The 20698-nt window shown below is 31.4% G+C and overlaps 1 protein-coding gene across 4 annotated transcripts in view; it reads left to right on the forward strand.

The window, feature by feature from the left end:
* The first annotated feature begins 14889 nt into the window (after window positions 1–14889).
* LOC115885236 (ral GTPase-activating protein subunit beta) overlaps window positions 14890–20698 on the forward strand; it is a 40003-nt gene continuing 34194 nt past the window's right edge. For 2 of the 4 annotated variants that reach the window (XM_030904075.1, XM_030904077.1), the window contains exons 1-7: window positions 14909–15143; window positions 15274–15480; window positions 15855–16074; window positions 17716–17930; window positions 17999–18182; window positions 18239–18345; window positions 20045–20192. In XM_030904075.1, coding sequence (XP_030759935.1) covers window positions 15108–15143; window positions 15274–15480; window positions 15855–16074; window positions 17716–17930; window positions 17999–18182; window positions 18239–18345; window positions 20045–20192 — 1117 coding nt within the window. In that variant the 5' untranslated portion in view covers window positions 14909–15107. Of the gene's footprint in view, window positions 15144–15273; window positions 15481–15854; window positions 16075–17715; window positions 17931–17998; window positions 18183–18238; window positions 18346–20044; window positions 20193–20698 lie in introns of all 4 variants that reach the window. The other 2 variants (XM_030904074.1, XM_030904076.1) reach the window with 2 other exon arrangements.

A 20698-nucleotide genomic window follows, 5' to 3' on the forward strand; every position in this document is an offset into this window, starting at 1 on the left:
TCGATGAAGGAACTACAAATGACATCCCATTAAAACGAGAAGTAAGACAGGGGTGTGTTTTGTCACCGTTATTATTCAATTTGTATTCAGAGAACATTGTTAACGAGGCTTTATCCGGCAGAATAGAAGGCGTTAAATGGAAATGACTATTGATGACATTTCCCATAAAAATTTATATATAAAATGGCAGCGTTCTTTATTTCATAGCCAATATGCATCATACTGCAACAAAACCCGTTTTATCCCAATTATTTTTGTGCTTTTTCTGTTTAAAAATTCAATATTAATTTTTATTTCTAGAATAAGGAGATAAATAGTTATTTTTTATACAAGACGATAAAATGGTATTTCATCGTCGACCGAAAAGATTAATTCAGGAGCAATGAAATCGCGAATGAATTAATTTCGGGAGACGATAATGCAATTTTATCGTCGTGTATAAAACAATATTTTGTTCTATAGCGAGTTACCTTTTAAAAAGTATTCAGAAATTATTATTTCAAGGAATTTATTACGAGTAGAAAAAATATTGTGCTTGGTTGGCGTTGGTTTCTATGTAATTTGACAAATAAATAAAGCTGTCTCTTTAGTTGTCAGTTTTGAGTAAATATTTTTTAATTCTCTTTCGTGTCGATTGCTGATTGAATTGGAGCCAGAAATGGCTCAAAACGAAATAAGTAAATTACCAATAGATATTCAGGCTGAGGCTACAAACGCCATATCCAAACTACTTCCATTTAAATCCCGAATAACTTATGAAAAGGAATACAAAAATGTTCAAAAATGGAAGCAATTAAAAAACGTGCGAGAAGAAATAAAGTTTTTAACCTATCCTCGCTGTTAAAGTATCATTTAATCTACCCTTGCAGTTAAAGTACTATTTTATCTATTTTTGATAGATATAAGCCAATTTTAACAGGTACTATGGAAAAAAACAGTGATTCCACTCAATTGACACGTTTTTTGTAAATTAACGCTTCAAACATTTGCTAAAACAGTTTTTGCTTATTATTTCGTAACAAAGCACAGAGGGGATTTTTTCCAAATTCGTGGCCAAAATGATTTTTGTAGCATAACCTTACTATTTCTTTTCGAAGCTAGTATTTACATTAAAAGTGAGTCATATTTACTAAGAAAATGTTTATTATACACTTTGATGCTATACAGGGTGGTAAAAAATTGCAAAGTTCGAAACAGAGGTAATATTAATTATTAGAAGAAAATATTTAGTAGTTTTCATCTTTAAACATGTATTTCTTGCAAATTGTTCTTATGTTTTTCATTTTCATTACATATGAATTTTAAGGGAGTGATATAACCCCTAAAAAATGTTTTATTTAAAAAATGGTTAATTTTGCAGAAAAATGGTTGAACGCGTATTTTCTATCGCTTTTCACCAAAATCAATAGTTTTTTTAAATAAAAAATATATAAGGGGTTGTTCATCCCCTAAAATTTGGGTTTCGAAAAATTCCTGCTTATTGAACCTCTGCACCTAACAATCTATACGTAAGCCAAAATTCAACTTTTTACTCCCATTGGTTTCAGCTTGATGAAAAGGGGGTTGTATTCACCCCCTATGGGACAATAGTTGTGGAAAAAAATATCTTCGTATGTCAAAAACAAAAATAAAAAATACGTGTTCAAGCATTTTGTCGCGAAACCAGTGGTTTCTTAAATAAAAAATATTTCAATATTGAAAGGGTGGTTACAACCCCTTTAAATTCAAGTTTTATCAAATTCTTTCTTATTGCTCGCCTACTTTGTATAAGAAACCTTTGTACAAAATTTCGAGTCTCTAGACCCAGAGGTTTAAGCCGTGCATTGATATGTACCTATATCCGTCACTTACAGGCACTTTCACAGACTTTTTTTAAGTGTCCATTAACTAAAGGACTATTAAATTTAAAGGTGCCATTTATTTGACGTGACGTACAGGTCATCAATCAGTGTTAAAATGGTACTTAAAACACCCTTATCCTAAAGGTCCCTTAAAAAAATGTTGATGCAAGTGGCTGTCAGTGAGACAGTTTATTCTATTATATAAGTAGATTTCACATTACGTTTAGAGCCAAAAATCTGTTATGTTGAACAGATTAGCAAAAACTAGCAGTCAGTTTTAACATAGTTAATAAGATTAAGCATTGATAAATAAGACAGTGAAAAGCATTGAGCTTAATACGCATTAATAGGGTACCAAATGCTTAACCGAATGAACGCTTAATTTTTTCTTTTTTCATTTTGAACAATAGAAAACAAAACCAATAAAAGTTTATATATGCATTTTTAAAATACTACTAAGTAAAATATTATGTTATTCTACATACATGAAGGTACACAATCCATGTTTCATTTTTCGCAAAAAAATATTGGAAACACAATAAAACCAAACGTCATTAGTAACGAGAATTTAAGTAATGACAGCCAGCATAACATTTTGTCTTGCCAAGGCTAACTTTGGATCAACGTAACTAGAGAATACGGTGAAAATTTATAATAATTTTTTTTTAGCTTATAGATAGATATGTTGCCTTTCATTTCAAATATTAATTATGAGAATATTGCTCATTTCAGAATTTTAAATTTTGGCCACGAATTTGGAAAAAATCCCCTCTGTGCAACGTTTGTGGGATAAGACGGGTTTTGCAACTTGACGCCTCAAATTTATTATGCATAGCTTTAAAAGAAATGCCTGTCAAATACACACTCATTGTGACATCCAAAGAAAAATTAGTGGTAATAAAGCCCATTTTTCAATGCAAATCGATACCGTTCGGGCGTTTTGTCACTGCCCCCGACCGCGAAAAATTACCCTGCGCCCTGTCGAAAAAAGCCCTAATAAATTATTAACCCTTTCTCCAGCTGTCAGCCGGATTCTTTTTAACGTATCGTTGCGACTTTTTCTCCTCTCGGCGGTAAAACGCGACGTCCCCAAGTGAAAAAGACATTCGGCGGATGAAAGCTTATAAACGAGCGGAGAAAGGGCATATCATTTTGATGACAGACCGAGTATTTCGGGGGATAAAAATGAAAATGTGCATTAATCAAAAGAATGGAGGATGGGCTTTTTGCAAAGGAAAGGATGCCTCAATTGTAAAGCATCAAGAAAAAATATACATATAAAAGCTTCATTCAGAACCTCGCAATTAGTGGAATAAATTAGTGGTTTCAATTAACGTAGAAGTTTGATCCTTTAATTTCAATGTAAGCATTCGGAACGTCTAAGTTAGTGGTAGTCATTTTCATTTAGTAGAAAAAGTTAAGAAACTTTTGACTTTTCCACCAATTATACTCCAAAATTTGCGGGGAATGTCATTTTGACCTTTGATTCATCAAGAGAAATTGTAGTTAGAAACATAGACAAACAAATATAAAGAGACTAACAAATCTCATGGTAAAGAGTGGGACCGCGTTCCCGTAGCGCAACTCAGAATAACAATTTTGAAACCAATTAGCAGGACCATGGCAGGACGTACGTCTTTATTGCTATCTTTCTTTATTATGTGTGCTTTATATGAAAAAGAAAGAGATAGGTATAAAACGTATCGTAACATTCGACATTATCGCACATTCTGGCTGGCGGAAAATTTAAATTAGCCATTATTAGTAGTATTCTTTCATTCTGAAACTGAAAATTTTCACTTAAACTGATTTATTCCCTATACCACGTAAAGGGAACGTGGTGTAGGGAATAAATCAGTGTAAGTGAAAATTTGCAGTTTCTTTCAGAACGAAAGAATACTACTATTATAAGGGAAATTATAAAAAAGCAAAAATTGTACTGTTTTATAAACATATTTATTTATACATAAAAATAAATAAACTTTTTATAATATAATAACAAAAAATAACAGTGTTTATTCCACCCACCTACCAATTTTAAATGCAGAAGAACTGACTGTTGCAGGAAACGATCAGCCAATTTTTTAAAGGGCATTAAAAATCTCATTTTCGAAAAAAACTGCCTAATTGCAATAACAAAGTGAATATCCAAGCAAAGAAGACTTTACGAGAATCATGATCCTGAACCATTTTCAAGTTCAGTTTTAATCCTAAAACAAAAGTAAAATAGGTATATTAATAAAGTTTCTGGTTACTATAAACCAGCTATAAACTACCTACCCAAAAAATTAAAAAAATTAATTGTATTAATTTGTTATGTTAAGAGAGGTTCGAAATATTTTTGACACTAATACTTCTACTTTTGTCTTAATAAGATGATAAATATAACTACTTACTTTTATTTTACCTGGTGTCTTTAACATATCTATCAGAGAAAGGGGGCACCAATACATATAAAAAATAGATGATACTGGCTCCTGCAGCAAATAAAATAACAAATAGTATAACCTAAAATTATAAGTAACAAAATATAAATACCTATATGGAACAAAGGAATTTGTTCACTATCCATATTTATAAGTCAATAAAATGGAGAGTTTAGAAAAAAAGGTAAATCACCAAAAGAAAAATTAACAAACATGACAAATTGTCATGATGTTGTCATCTTAGTTGTCGTGATGACGAAAACGAAAGGCGATTGTTCTAATTTCTATTTAGTTACGTTTTATATGTGTAAAATCGTAATTTTTGGGGCTTACTCAACCGGGTCTCACAATGCAAATTCACCTCAAATATCCCTTTAGTTGGTCATTGACAAGCACTCTCTCATTGTACATGAAAATAACAAAAAACAAACATTTACTGATCTGGATAAAATTGATAGTTAAATAGTAAGACTCACCCGGGGGTACTCCGCCCCCTAGCCACTGACATCACTGACATTTTATTCAATATATCCCATTCCATATCTTCCATCTAATTCAAATATTATTCGGATCTATTGGTTAATAATCTTCAACAACTAGCTAGTGTCACCTGAAATAGTATAGGGGCTTCCCCCGGACGCAATTCTGCCGCTAAACAGATTCGCATCCCAATCAAATAAGCTATTTGGGTGGCTCACCATCCCAACGCCGCATCGTCAATCAAGAAGACATTATGGAGACCTCAAACTCTCAAGACCAACTCGAAGGCAGGACGTCACAGAGGTTTTCTTACCGTGGTCAAACGACCCCGTTGGCTTACAGTCAAACGACTTGCAACTATATTAGTCAAAAGATTCGCAACCTCCATTTGTCAGCTCTCTGACAAAACACAACACTACACAGCCGGCCGGCCTAGCAACGACTGACTGACCTGCCGCGCCCGTGCAAGCTAAGCCTCCTCTTACATCACAATTTTACCTGATCACAAATATTTACATCGCTTGCCAATGAATCATACTGTTTTCTCTAATCGACTTTCAAATAGAGTGTTTTAGCATTACTAGATAAATAAATAGAGAGTTTCTGAAGGAAAGCATATTCTTTATTAGAATAGTGAATAAATAAAAGCATTATCACACATAACAAACTTATTTTCCAAGTTTTACATATGGCTGCTTCTTTCTCTCTTGTTATATTAGAATGAGATAGTGGGCCCAATAGACGCAATGCGCAGATCAACATAAATTGAAAAAATTTTGCGTTCTGAGTTGCGCTACGGGAACGTTGTCCCTCTCTTTGCCATTTAATTTGCCAGTCTCTTTTTATTTGGTTAGAAATCAATCATTTGATTAGTCTCTGGTTATTGGTTAGAAATCAAAAGTTTATTGTTTTATAAGCTAAATATTTGGATTTCTCTATGGATACAACTGACTACTAGAAACTGTTGCTAGGATATTCCAGAGAGAAACTAATAACTAAAGTGAGAGGCCTTGTGGAATAGGGCATTTGGTAGACAAGTTTATTTTGTCACCGCGCATCCCAGACGCGCATAGCGTTTAGACGGTCAAAAAAGGAAGTTTTCAACTTTGCAAGTTAAACATTTGACAGGATTAATTAGATTGTCAGTAGCTTTTTCTATTTCTTAGTTCTAGAAGGAGATAACTAAAATCTGTTGATAATCGGAGCAAATCGGAGTAATAAATTGTTTTTAACTGAATGTGCCTGTTCTTTTAGCTTGTCAGAAGAGAAGATTATTGTCATTATCTATGGTCATTATTGATTATTTCAAGATTATTTCAGATTCCACGATTATTCGGCATTTTTGTAATTTTTGTTTTGTGGTTGAGACCCAGACAAAACGTTTCCTTTAAAGGTAAGTTTTATCTCGGTAATTATTTTAACATACCTAATAGTAATATTGAGTGCACATAATAATCGTACATTGCTAATTTAATTTTTTTAAATTAAAACATCACATTCTTTTCTGATACCTATGGAACGACAAGGTATTATACCTGGTATTATTTCCAGTAATACAAATTATTTTCTTCAACTGCTAGGTTGTTGTTATAGAATAAAGACTATCAAAAACATTGAATACCTACGGGATACCTAATGATACTCTGTGCGAGCTCCCAGCCGTGCTTCCCTGTTCACTCCCAACCAAGTTAGATAAAAAAGATACTGACGATTGCAGTCTTGAGTTGGAGTATGGCAAGGAGTCTGGAGTTAAATAAATTATTATGTTCCTACACAGTATTTTATTTATAGGTTTTAATGCTTTAAAGTCTAATAATAAATTTTCGTTGTCAACAAAATAATCTAAAAGAACTACGAAGATTTCTTATTATAAACTTGAAAGATTAAGATTCGGTTCAAATATACAAATTTTAAATTTTTGGCGCCAGTATATAGGTATGAATGCAACCTACTATATCGATAATGCGCTCATAGTTCGGGTTAGACGCCAAAGGCCGCTCCACTAACACAGTCTTCAAAAATTAACGTTGATCGGTCTCTCTCACTCTAGTTATTAGTGTTCTCTCTGGGATATTCTATTAATTTTAATTGATTTTAATTCTGTTTTTTAAACATTGTGAATGATCGTAAACTAAAAAGAATAAAGTCTAGTTGAAACCACTAATTTATTCCACTAATTGCGAGATTCTGAATGAAGCTGTAGTTTCTTAAAAAAAATAGGTACCTAGGTAATTTACCCAGTAACACTAGACACTATTAGATGAATTAGTATACCAATCTTATAACCCGATTTAATCATTCTACATTTTCAGATTTAAATGACTTTAGAAAGAGAGAGATAGATTATTGCCTGTTTTACTGCTGTTTTTAGCTTTGTGTTCTTTTTGAAAGTTTATTTTTGTAGTGTGATAGAGTTAGTGGATAAATTAATGGATAAATAGACATTATGACTATACTCTGTTTTTTTTCTCAGGTAAGATTTCGACAGACGATGACAGAAGAAAAGCAGATGACGTCCCATACCAATCTATTTATTTTACTAAAAAAAGTTTCTAATAATTTTTAAGTTATCTATGGATGGGCTTAAATATAAATCCGTCATGCGTCGTGTCTTGTTGTTTTTAACCAGTTTTATTGGTTTATTTAAAAAATGACAGATCGTATTTCAATTTTATTGGTTTGCCGGAACGATGAACGACAAACGGACGCCGATGCGTATGAACTCGCCTTTAGATTTTTGTCATTTATGACGCTTGTCAAAGTCTTGCCAAATTATAGGTTATAATTTTGTGTCAACTTTTGTTAAATACCCTGCGTTTTGGAAGATGATGCATTTTGATTCGTATTATTACGTGTGTTTTGTGTCTTTTGAAGTCAAGTGGAGGAAAAATCGAGTGAAAATTAACTGTAGACCCAGAGCACAGTTTGTGGTTACTACTCGCTGCCCAGGCAGAAAGTCTTATACACCAACGAAGTTGCCATCGATAAATTTTGTATGCCATTTCGTCGTAGATAAGTGCATCTCGTATATGGTAGATGGATCAAACTAAACACATACTAAAAACTGGAGTAGTTGTAAAATATCGACATCACACGATAGGTAAATAATGGATTTTAGTACTACAGAAAAATAATGTCAAAAGGTACTGGTTTAAAAAAATTAAGATTAAAGTTAATTAATCAACCTTTAAGGTATAAAATTTGGTTGGTGTTATTATTAATAAAATAGTTTGTTTTATTTATCTATGTTGTTTTATTTATTCTTGTGGAATATTACAAATTTGTATTTGTACATAAGTTATATTGATAAATATAATCATAAATGCGGGTAGTTTCATAAAGCTTGAAAGTAAATAATAGTTCTTTTTTATATTTTTTTGGTATGTAGTGTCTTGTTCTTGTTTGTTTTGTATTAACACATACCGTTTTTATTAAATAAAATAACTCGATTACATTTTTTCAGTTTTATACAGTTTTTTTCACAATATTTTGAAGTAATCACTTGTCATCTTGTCAATCAAATTTTAAATATATCCTGCTATGCGTTCCAGTTGTACCAACTTATTTCTTTGTAAAATAAAATAAACTACTTTGAAATTAAAATGACAGACACATCTATCACTGTCAAGGATCTTCTCGTTAGACAGACTATAATAAAAGTGTTATATGGGTTATATATGAAGCTGCAATAGGAAAAATCTTACTCTTAAAGGAACTCCACAACACTAAAAGTATGAAAACCTCTGAAGCATGTTCTAGTCCATCTCTAATGCAGGAATACATGAATATTATTATACTCCTTCATATTCAATGCTAAATTTCCTTCATATTAGGTAGATTCTAAAAAAACTGTATAATACAATACAAAAACCGGCGCCACTGTAAGGCGGTTGAAATGACAGCCTTAAAATGACATTTCATATAAACTCAAAAGAATATTCTATTTCTTTTTCTCTAACTTCCTCACTTCGACAAAACCTACCAAAACGAAGAAAAAACATGTCCAAAAACTTTTCGATTCGCCATCTTCCGAACTTTCGAAGCGATTAATCATTATATATAAAATTTTAATCGGGTCGAAGCCTCGCGAGAAAAATTTCGCCGTGAAAAACCGGCCCTGAAAGGCGGAAAATAAGTTTTTTAAAATTCCAAGTTAAATGACACACGTCGGGAAAAGTTTCGGGGCCAAAACCCCAAACGTATTCGGGAGGGACCGTTCTACCTGATAAAATTCGTAATAAATTAGGATATGGAGGAGGAATGGGAGTAAGATCAGGAGTAAAAATATGGAATATATAATTCAGGGTTGAAATCGCCATTTAGTATATTGTAAATTAGTAAAATACTACCTCATTTACAATATTACTATACGACAAAACCATAACAAAGCCTATAAAGCCAGAACAAAGGCAGGAAGACATAGAAACTATAGTCATAGATAAAAGAAACAAGTTTAGATTAGAAAGTGCCCATAAGGGCAATGTAAATACTATTTGGCGCTATTCTTACAACGGTCGCTCTTCAAAGCTTTTGATAATTTCGGAGCGGTTCGGTATTTTCCGGAATTTTGTTGCCAAATATTGTTTATTCAAGGTTTATTAAATTTATTATTATTTTCTTTTAATTTTTCAAATAAAATACAGTGTGTTGCATTTAAGAAACTTTATTTTATATAAGAACGTGTATAAAATACCTATGAAACCTTGGAAATCGACGTTATGCCACGATCCACGATGGTTTTTGCAGTTCACAGTTCACACAGCGTTTTTAATGCTACTTTTTCACAATTATCACGGGTTCGAGTAAATAAAATTTAAATTAAACTCACAAGATGGCAATAATTACATTGAAAATGGACGCTTTAAATACTTTTCTGTATTTTTTCAATGAGGCCGATTTAAATTTTGAAACATTTTATAATTTAAGATTAAGAGAATTTAAAACACCCGCTCAAAAAATTTCCCACAATCCATCTCGACAGTTGTTTGTATTTGCATCGTGTATTATTCAGTTCTTTGATTTATTGAAATTTGAGGTGAATTCGGTCGTTTGTCGATATTGGATGGGCTTAAAAATTACTGAAACTGACAAAACTGGTTGATTTTGACGGTGCTTGTCAGATATAACACCCTCCGAATTTTGTACTTTTTTTTATATCACTCGAAAGCATACATCGAAATAAGTATTTCAAGCCAAAAAAAAGTGTGGATGATCCATAATTTAATGAAAAAGTAAACATCTAATTATTGCTACAACCAGGGTTCGGAAGTAGTTAATTAAGACGTAATTTACCTGATTAAATACGTGTAGTTTTTCTTCAAAAACTACGTCTTTTCCCGTTCATTAACTACATGAAAACTACGTTATTAAACTATGTATTGATATTATGAATAATTTTCCTTTATATGAGGTGTAATAGAGATAATATGATGTAAATATTATATTTAAAGCCATATTTCTTCTGTTTTCTTAAATACATTATGTGTTTTTAAAGCTTCAACTTATTATAACCTCACCTCAAACCTTTGACATTTGAAAGTTACATACATAGATTACATAAACTACACCCTCTACATAAACTACATTAACTACATGCAATGTAGTTTATGTAGTTTTTAAAAGTAACATGTAGTTTTCCGAACCCTGGCTACAACAGGCTACTTTCTATGCGAAAACTCCTCCAAATTTTGTCGGCGTTGCCAGATTCATTCATTTCTTCTTGAAAGGTTCATTAAAAAAACACGTGCTGGTCGGAAGAAAACTCGCGTTAACAACAGATTATTTTAAAATCAAGAAAAGGCGATCGCCTGAGGGACTGCCCATAGCTGATATTTTGCCTACGAGATCTGACTATTTATAACTACAAAGTTGCACGAAAGAGTTTTGATTGCGTTGGTTTCAACTTGTTTGGGGGTTAATCTGTTGTTTTTTTTATATTTTAATACGAATCTGAGTGCTTTCAATGTCTTGATTTTACAATAACTTATAATCTGTTCTTATCGTGACAGCGCTACTGTATAAGTATTTGTTAGACCGGCGACCGGCACGTAAAATCAAGTGAAAGCAATCAGATTCGTATTAAAATAAAAAACAAAACAAAAGATTAACACACTCACGCAAAGGTTGAAACCAACGCAATCAAAACTCTTTCGGTCTCAACTCTTTTTTTGTATCATGTAACGTACCGAATGATCGAAAAAAAACGGCGTCAGCCATGGCTATGAAATGAACATCGCTGTCATTTTATATGTAAAATTATATGGGGAATGTCATCGATCGTCATTTCCAAGCCAGCTGGACGCCGTTTTTTTTTCGATCATACGGTATTATGTATCATACAAACAAGAAATAACTTTGGCAACAATGCTTAGGCAGCTTACATCCTTAACAACAAATGGTGACAGACGGCTCCGGAGGCAAGTTTGAATCGAAAGAGTAAATTGATTGAAATTGAGAGGCAAATATTACAAAAGATATCACCAACTCTATTTTTGACTTATGACTTATTAATGCTTCTCACTGATTAATTCTGACCTTTATATTAATAAAAAATGCATATAATCGTCATATTTTACAATAATTACACGCTTATACAACTTCACCATAACCTAAAAATGCAATTTTAATTAATTTATTTTTCAATAAATTGTGGTTCATCCGCAATATTTTTTTGCTTAAAATTCTTATTTAAGTGTATGCTTTCGACTGATATATAAATAAATGCCAAATTCGGAGGGTGTTATATCTGACAAGCACCCCTAGCTTATTTTTTTTCTTATACTCATAGTTCTAGCCTTGTTCTAGCAGAAATTCTGTCCTAACCTCAACTAATGTCGAAAAACGACGAACGACACAGGGTCTCACAATGAAAAATTTGTGACAAAATTATAGGTGAAAATTTGTTGAAAAGCTGTTCTTTATCCCTAAACCCATTTTCGTGTTTGATCTATTCAAACAGAAATCCTATTTTTGTGTTTAAATTTTGAGTTTCTGGAATGTGGTGTTAGAAATTATACCTGTATCCTGTGTGCTAACTTTGATGTACCATACGATCGAAAAAAGCGTCAGAGGTGGCTTGGAAATGAAGATTGCTGTCATTTGTATGTAAAATTATATGGGGAAAATCGATCGTAATTTTCAAACCAATTGAACGCCGTTTTTTTTTTATGGTACAGTATAAATTGAAAGCTCTTAACTCATACAAGTAAACTTCTAAATTTTGACGCAAAATTCATTGACATAATATGAGGTAGGTATATTCATGGTATATTTTAGAGCTGTTAATAAAAATATCCAATGAATAACGTCAAAATGTGGCTAAATAAAACTAAATCGCGAACGTTTTTACTATAAACTAAGGATGAAGTAAGTATTGTCAAATAACAGTCCTCATATAATGTCCTAAAAATATTCTATAATGCTCCCAACATCGTCCTTGTATTATCCTAGAAATATCCTAAATAATCGTAAAAGACTTGCCTAGGGATGTCTTGAAGACGACTTTTTTTGTCCCATCTGGATATCCCATAAATATCTTCCTCTGGTTTTTGGATATCCTTAAGATATTTACTATTATATCCTTGGAGGATATCCTCAAGATATCTATAGGATTGTGTTGTGTTATATGGGTTCTGGCTTTGAAAAGAGAAAATTATTTCTGTACATGTTTTAAATAAAATTTAAGAGTCATATATTAAGCCCCCATAGCGCTCCATCTATATGTTTTTGCTATGATCCTTTCATAATCTTTTTATTTCAAAGAGTAAACTAATAAAAATAACCTCTTATTTGCCAACTACAGTTCTTAGCTTCGTACCAAGAAAAATAAAACATATATTTAAAGTAAAACCCGTGTTTCCAGTTTAGTAAAACTGTATTATGCAAATATTCCACCGTATATAGCTTGTGCAAAACGAGCTCGGAAGTATACGTAGCCTCTAAGCTTCCCGCCAGGCCGCAAATTCATAATTTCTAGACTATAACGGCCGTTACTGCTCCTACTAAACCGGATGTATATGCCGGTTCTGGCCGGAAGTGCACCAGTTCCGGTTTATTTCCGAAGCGCCTCTGGCACGCCTCTAAAATAATCATGTGTGATTTACAGCCCATTCCTAGCTAACGATTATTTTATATTTATACAGAGTACCTATATCATCCTTGTGTATGTATAAATAACGGTGTCATAAATTACACACAAGCTACATACACTTTAACATTGTTTCTACAAGATGTATCCTAAATCCTAAGTAATTGTTCATAATTTTTTTGCCAAAAAAATGTTTAGAATTCTTTTATTTCTATAGGCTTGGTGCATTCTCTGCCGGTGCTGCCACCATGGGAGAATATCGTAAACAACTAGTATACACAAATATATGGGTTTGAATATATAGCGAGTATACGAAAAATTTATTATTTAATTATTCTAAAAGTGTTAGGAAGTATAATTTGTAAAAATTCTGAAAATAAAAATAAAAAAGTAAATATTTTGATATCTTCAGAAGGTCTAGCTTGGATTTTTTTTTTTCGTTTTCCTGTTATTACCGATTCTGAACCGCCCTAGAACTCTGCAGCGCATGCTCAAATGAAATAATGTCTTCATATTAGCTTACTTTGGGTTTCTCTTAGTACCTATTCTGAACCGTCCTAGAATTGTGATGCGTATGCGCAGAAGGAAATATGAAGACATTATTTCATTTGCGCATGCCCTGCAGAGTTCTAGGACGGTTCAGAATCGGTAATAAAAAGAACCCGAACAAAGCTATTATTTCCTTCTGCGCATACGCATCACAGTTCTCGGACGGTTCAGAATCGGTAATAACAGGAAAACGAAAAAAGCTATTATTCCAGTTAAAAAAAAATTAAATAAGTTCAATTACGGTAGCGAGCATATTTTAATCACCGGTTTTGCTAGTGGAGCATAATTGAGGCTATTTTGGCTATAACGACATTTTTTAAAGGTACATAATTATAATTTTAGATGTTCATAAAATATTTATTCATTAGTTGATTAAAAAAAGTATACCATTATTATTGCAAATTATATTTTATCTTCTCAGAGTATATATATGTCTATTTAATTTTTTGATTATGCAACGAGCACTTAGTTTACTCACTTGTTTCATGGAACTGATTGAATCCATTTTTGCTTTTGATCAAATCGGTGTGAGAAACTATGAAGCTATAAAATGTTGTTTCGGGAAAGTTGAATATCCGGGAGAGTTGAGTTATTGAATGTTATTGAACCCAACAACGCCCTAATTACGCCCTCCTTTACGCTTTACATTTTTTAGTCAATTTTATTAACATTTGAAATTGTCACAACAGAACAAGACGCCGACGTTCGAATTCTTTTTCACTTATTTTTTACTACTCGAAACCAACTGCACTAGCAACTGCACTAGCACTCAACGACTGCATACTAGCAAAAAACTAAAATACTTAAATATTATGACAAAACCACGAATTCAATATTATTTCAAAGTGATCAAAATGAGGGCGCGGGGGCGCCGGCGTGATATACATACTGATAACTTCTTATTTCTGCCGTTGAAGCGCTGCAGTCAGAATTTGTTGAAATCAACTGAAATTCACCTTATATAGGGTGGTTCAAAGAAGTGTGAGTGGATCGGGATGATTTTTTTTTAATGGAACACCCTGTATATTCTTGCATTTTTGGCTTCCTTTCAGATCACTTTACATAATTCTAAGATATGAGTAAATATATTCTGATAGTTTCAGGGATATTAATAAATAAATAAAAAATAAATATTTTTCACACTTCCTTAAAAAAAAATAGTTATTACAAATACACGAACTATCCTTTATATCAAAACTACCTACCGGAAGATTAATAAATGCAACATTTGTGTCGTTTTTTTTCATTTGTGTCAAAAGGGGACAAAATAAGTATACCAAATTCAGTAAAAATAGAATTATCTATGCACCACGGAAATTATAAACTGTTAATAAATAACCTCGTACAATTATTGTCCCTCGGTCAATTATTATCCTTCGTGTCATAGGACCATTCAAACTGCAACTGATTACAAAAATGTCTATTTTAAAATAATTTTTACTGAATTATTAAATTATTCTTTTCATTAAACCCCCGTATTTCAAGTTTTCTTCTTCTTTTCCCATAGTTTGGACTTTATACCCAGCTCGCTCTTACAGAATCCAAACGCCACACCGGACAAAAAGAAGAACGCGCTCCGGCGCCGTCAAAAACAGCTGATCTTTGACGTGGACGAAAATAAAAACAGTAATTAAAAAACAATGTATTTGTTGATAAATTATTAATAATTCCGTAGGTGTAATCAACCTTTCTGTACAGTTATCTTTCCACTCAAACGGCTTGCCTATGAATTTGGGATTGTTTAATCGTATGAACCTTAAGGTAGGCGCCACACATTTCAAAAGAAGATTATATGGTATAAATAATTTAAAAAAAAAGAGTTTTTTAATTAGTACATTAAATTCAGTTAATTTAGAAGTGATATAAAGTAAGTAGTAATGTTATTTTTTAGGACAGCAACGAAAATAAGGGCATGTATGGAGAATGGACGTCCTTAGGTTTAGTGGTTCAACAAGGAGAACAAGAGGGCCAAAGTGTGTTAGAAAAATTTGATTTACCTATCAGTAAAGAAATAACTTTGAGTCTGGTAAAACAACTAGCAAGTAATTTGGGAATAACTCAAGCTCCTGAGCCGAGCATTCTTATTAATGATCGAGATGTAAGTATAAAGAAATGAATAAAAGTATGGCAAAAAATAAAATAAAAGTACCTATTGGAACTTTAAATTTTTAAGCTTTCATTCAAAAAACTTTCTAATAACTTCATTTCATTAGAATTTGTGTAATAATCATAGACAAAGTAATAATGTAGATAAAAAAAGATTTATATTTGTATAGCATCTAAAATTGAAATGAAAAATCGATGACAAATTTACTAATTTTAACACTTATCAGAAGTTATTAAAAAGTAATCTTGACAACATTGCAACATGCATTTGTCAAAATATTTTGATGATGTACAGGCCAACTTTTATTAATTTTCGTATTTATTTGGTTTTTCCCACAAGCAAACTTTATTTAATTATTTTCTTAGGTACAATGGAGTATGGAAGTACTATGTTTTGGACTGTCTCTATCGCTTTCAGAACATGATGCTATCAAAGATTGTGTAAACGTGTATTGTGAGTGGTTGACAGCTTTGTTGCCCGAACCGAAAATATGCGTACCCAAACCGATTATCGAAGATCCAAACATCTATGCAAGAAAGATTATTTCTCATTTGCATTATTTGTTTGTACCTAGGAAGGGAGAAGGTAAGTTCTGAGTAAATTATTAAGTCAAAGATATAAAATTATTATTATTCTGTCATATTTTTTAAGACTGGCCATTTTTATATATGGACTTGGGTATGAATTTTTCATATTCTTAAGGTTTTGTGAATTATAAGAAGCTTCTGCCCTGCATGTATATATGTGCTGTTTTGAAACTACATCTATAGAGTGTCTAAATGAGAGTGTCTATACAGGGTGGCTCAGTATTCGAAAAAAATCTCCATATCAGGTTTTCTATTTCAGATTTTCAACTTTTTAATAAATTATGCTCTGAATAGTAATACATATTTTAAAAATATTTTATAGATATGTAGTTTAAATCTAATACATTTTTATGCTAAAATTTTATTATTTTTTTTTAATTAATTACTATCGTAATCGCAAAACAATTTCCGATGCACGTGATCAACTTTGAGTGACAAGCGATGGCGACAGCGCTGTCAGATTGTGATGGATTTATGAGATGAACCTTAATTTAAAATTGACAAACAATATATTATTTATTATATCATTTTTTAAAGAGTTTTACGTTTTATTTTTAATTTAATAACTAATATTTTAGTAATTAATTGATTTATTTGTTTTATAGCTTATCTTACTTATTACATATTGGCAAAAACTAGTCCATTATAAAGATTATTCTAAACGTTATTATGGGTTATTTATTTATTGATGTACATCTTACAACGTCATAATAACAAGTATGGGGGTGCTATTAATGCACAAACTAATAAAAACAGAATTTAATAAAAACTAACTTTGAAAGTGGTATCATGATATCTTGTATTTGGAGTTGTTTTTTTAATTAAATATGAAAACCCAAACATGTTTAAGACAGAATTTTAATCAGTTTTAGAAAAATGTCATGGTATTTTAAAGACGTTTATTGAGCAAGTAAAATATTCAGCCTTGAATAAAAAAATATATAAATATGTCTGAATCACTCTGTATATCTGTGAATATATTTTTAAAATGTGCGCTACGATAGCTCACATATTTTGTCAAAAAAATTGAGTGAAAATGTTACCACATAATGGAGATTTTTGGAACGCTTGACCGTTGGTCACACTGTGAATTGATTTTTTTTAGAAGTTTAGTGATTGCTATATTTAAAAAAGGTAGAAAAAAGACTCAAAGTCTCGGTCTCAACGTTTATACAAACTGTTACACGTGTTTCGCTCATATACGAGCATCATCAGACCTAACAAGAAAGAACCTAAATAAATAACAAAAAATAAAATAAAAATAAAAAAAAATAAAAATAAAAATTATTTATTTAGGTTCTTTCTTGTTAGGTCTGATGATGCTCGTATATGAGCGAAACACGTGTAACAGTTTAACATTGTATAAACGTTGAGACCGAGACTTTGAGTCTTTTTTCTACCTTTTTTAATTTGAACCAGGTCTCTTTGAGAAAAATGGATGCCTTTTTTAAATTGCTATATTTATTTAAAAAAAATATTTTGAATAGCATGGAAGTTAAATAAATATGTAGCTATCTACATTATGTGTATTAGACATTATTTCTAGTACTTTAAATAAATATATCATGTTTCTGTGATGTTTTTTATTAGTAAAATTGTATGTATCCACAGATATATATTAATATTTTTATATTTTTAGGGCCTGATACAATACACCGCCAAGCTGTTTTATGTCACAGAGTTCTAAGAACTCTGCAAGACATTAGTCACAAATCAAAAATCCTCGACAGGGATACATGGGAGGCTCTCCTACTCTTTCTCTTAGCAATCAATGACATTCTTCTGTCTCCTCCAACTGTCAAAGATGACGTAGCGGATCAGCTGTGTGAAAGGGTGTTGAGTGTACTTTTTGAGGTACCTAACCTATTTTTTTATGTTTTATTAAATAAAAAAGAGTAAATAAACTGTTTCTTTTATTTAAGATATGGTTAATAGCTTGCGCTCAATGTTTTCCCGCTCCTCCTCTATGGAAAACACTGAGGGAGAGTTGCATGAACTGGAGACATAGAGTCGCTTTAGTAGAGCAATGGAATAGAGTGAACTTAGCTCTAACTTCGAAAGTTTTGGTGTTTATGTACGGACCATCGTTTCCTGAACTAAAAATAGGTCTTTATTTTATTAATTTTTGTAAAATTATATTATTTATACTATTTTTTAACCAGGGGAAGAAGATTTGATACCTAAGAACATGTCAAATGACTGCATGGCACAGAGTTGGTATAGATTTTTGAATACCATAGGAAATCCAGTTAATTTAACAAAACCTGAGGTATTTTTTTGTTAAGATCTTTCAGCATGTTTAAGATGCACTCTATATCAGTTTACTGACTGTGAGTAGAATCTCATAGAAAGTTAAGACTATTATTAACCAATTAGAACGTTACAGTTTTTAGGTTTCATTCAGATAACTTGTTAATAACTTCATTTAATTAGAATTTGTTTGTGGAATAATAATAGACAAAGTAGCAAAGTAGATATAAAAAAATATATTTTATATGTATTGTGTCTAAAATTAAAGTAAAAAATCGATGGCAAAATTCCGAATATTTAACATTTGTCAAAAGTCAAAGTAAAAAAAGTAGCCGTGGCAATATTGCGACGTGCATTTTTCAAATATGTTGATGACGTGTACTACAACTTTTATTGACTTTCCTATATACAGGGCCCGGCAATAGTGCGTCGGGCATCTGTAGCTCATAGAATAAAATACTTGACAATTTTGTTTTAGTGCAAACCTAAAGTATGTACCAGGATGTATTTCAGGAAAATATTTTAACTTGTATAGGGTGACTCAAAAAAGTGTGAGTAGACCTGGATGATTTTTTTTAAATGGAACACCCTGTATATTATTGCATTTTTGGATTCCTTTCAGATCACTTTACATACACCTAAGATATAAATAAATATATTTCGATAGTTTCAGAGATATTAAAAAATAAATTAAAAATATATATTTTTCAGCCCTTCTTAAAAAAATTATTAAAAATACAAGAACTGTTCTGAAATCAGAACTATATTAGGTATTTACTTTAGATGGTCTATTCTTACTTTGCTATAAATATGGTAATCGTAAATCCTACAGGATGTTCAATATTCTACGCCAAACTTTCTAAAATATAAAATATTGTTTCTTTGTTTTTTTAAATGGAACACCCTGTATATTTTTTTTATTAGATGGAGAGTGTAAAAATGAACATTTTTTGTATTTAGAGAGTATTTCAAAATTCTTAACGGTTTCGCAGATACACGCAGTATTATTTCATATGGCGCTTTTAATGATAAAATACGAGAGAAAAACCATTGGGTGGCTTTGATAAAAATTTACTGTGGAAAATGCCATATGAAATATAAAACCGCAAATATCTGGGAAACCGTTAAAAATTTTGAAATACTGTAAATACAAAAAATGTTCATTTTTTAATTCTCCGTCTATTGAAAAAATAATATACAGGGTGTTCCATTTAAAAAAACGAAGAAAAATTATTTTATATTTTAGAAAGTTTGGCGTAGAATTTTGAACATCCTGTATAATTTACGATATTCATATTTATAGCAAAGTCAGTACAGACCATCTAAAGTAAATACCTAATATAGTTTTGATTTCAGAATAGTTCTTGTATTTTTAATAATTTTTTTAAGATGGGCTGAAAAATATATATTTTTGATTTATTTTTTAATATCTCTGAAACTATCGAAATGTATTTATTCATATCTTAGGGTTATGTAAAGTGATCGGAAAGAAAGCCAAAAATGCAATAATATACAGGGTGTTCCATTTAAAAAAAATCATCCAGGTCCATTCACACTTTTTTGAGCCACCCTATAGAAGTTAAAATATTTTCCTGAAATACATCCTGGTACATACTTTAGGTTTGCACTTAAACAAAATTCTCAAGTTTTTTTTTCTAGGAGCTACAGATGCCCGGCGCACTATTGCCGGACCCTGTATAAATCTATTTATTTCACAGATAATCAGTCAGACGCAGAAATTTCTACAATTTGCTATCAGCACTGATGGAGTGGTGGATCCGTGTCAGCATCCATGTTTGCAACTTCTTCCTGTCATTTTTCTCAAGGCCATTAAAGGGATCGCCGGTCAAGTTGACGCCTTTTTGGGTTTGTATAGTGATTGTGAACGAATGACGTGTGTTTGAAATTCTTTTTTGATTAATTCTGTTGTTTTATTCATTTGTGCATAACTATTATGTCTGATTTTATTCTGTATAATTGTTTTGTTACTTTCAGAACTAATATCTACTTCCAAAATACGTAGATTATTTGAATAATTAGGCGGATTTTCATGCATCCAATTTCTGACGATATGATGATAGAAGTCTGTACTGGTCAGAAAACTCAATAGTTTTTAAATTTATTATATTCTCATGCCTGTGTTAGTGACTGGTCAAAAATATTTGACAATAACAATTCACAATACAGTTCCAATTGTCATTTTTTCTTTTCATTTTCATAACGTTTTCTGTCAGTTTGACTTATCAGACACTACTAATTTTTACCACTTCCTGATGGCGATAAATGCCTAAATTTGTCAGCAAAAAAGTAAGGTTAAATTACAGTTGTCAAAACATTCGTTATCGTACGAAAAGTTAAATTTATTTTAACTT

This window comes from Sitophilus oryzae, unplaced genomic scaffold (assembly GCF_002938485.1).
Source record: "Sitophilus oryzae breed Bouriz unplaced genomic scaffold, Soryzae_2.0 scaffold_378_pilon_pilon, whole genome shotgun sequence".
NCBI lineage: Eukaryota > Metazoa > Arthropoda > Insecta > Coleoptera > Curculionidae > Sitophilus > Sitophilus oryzae.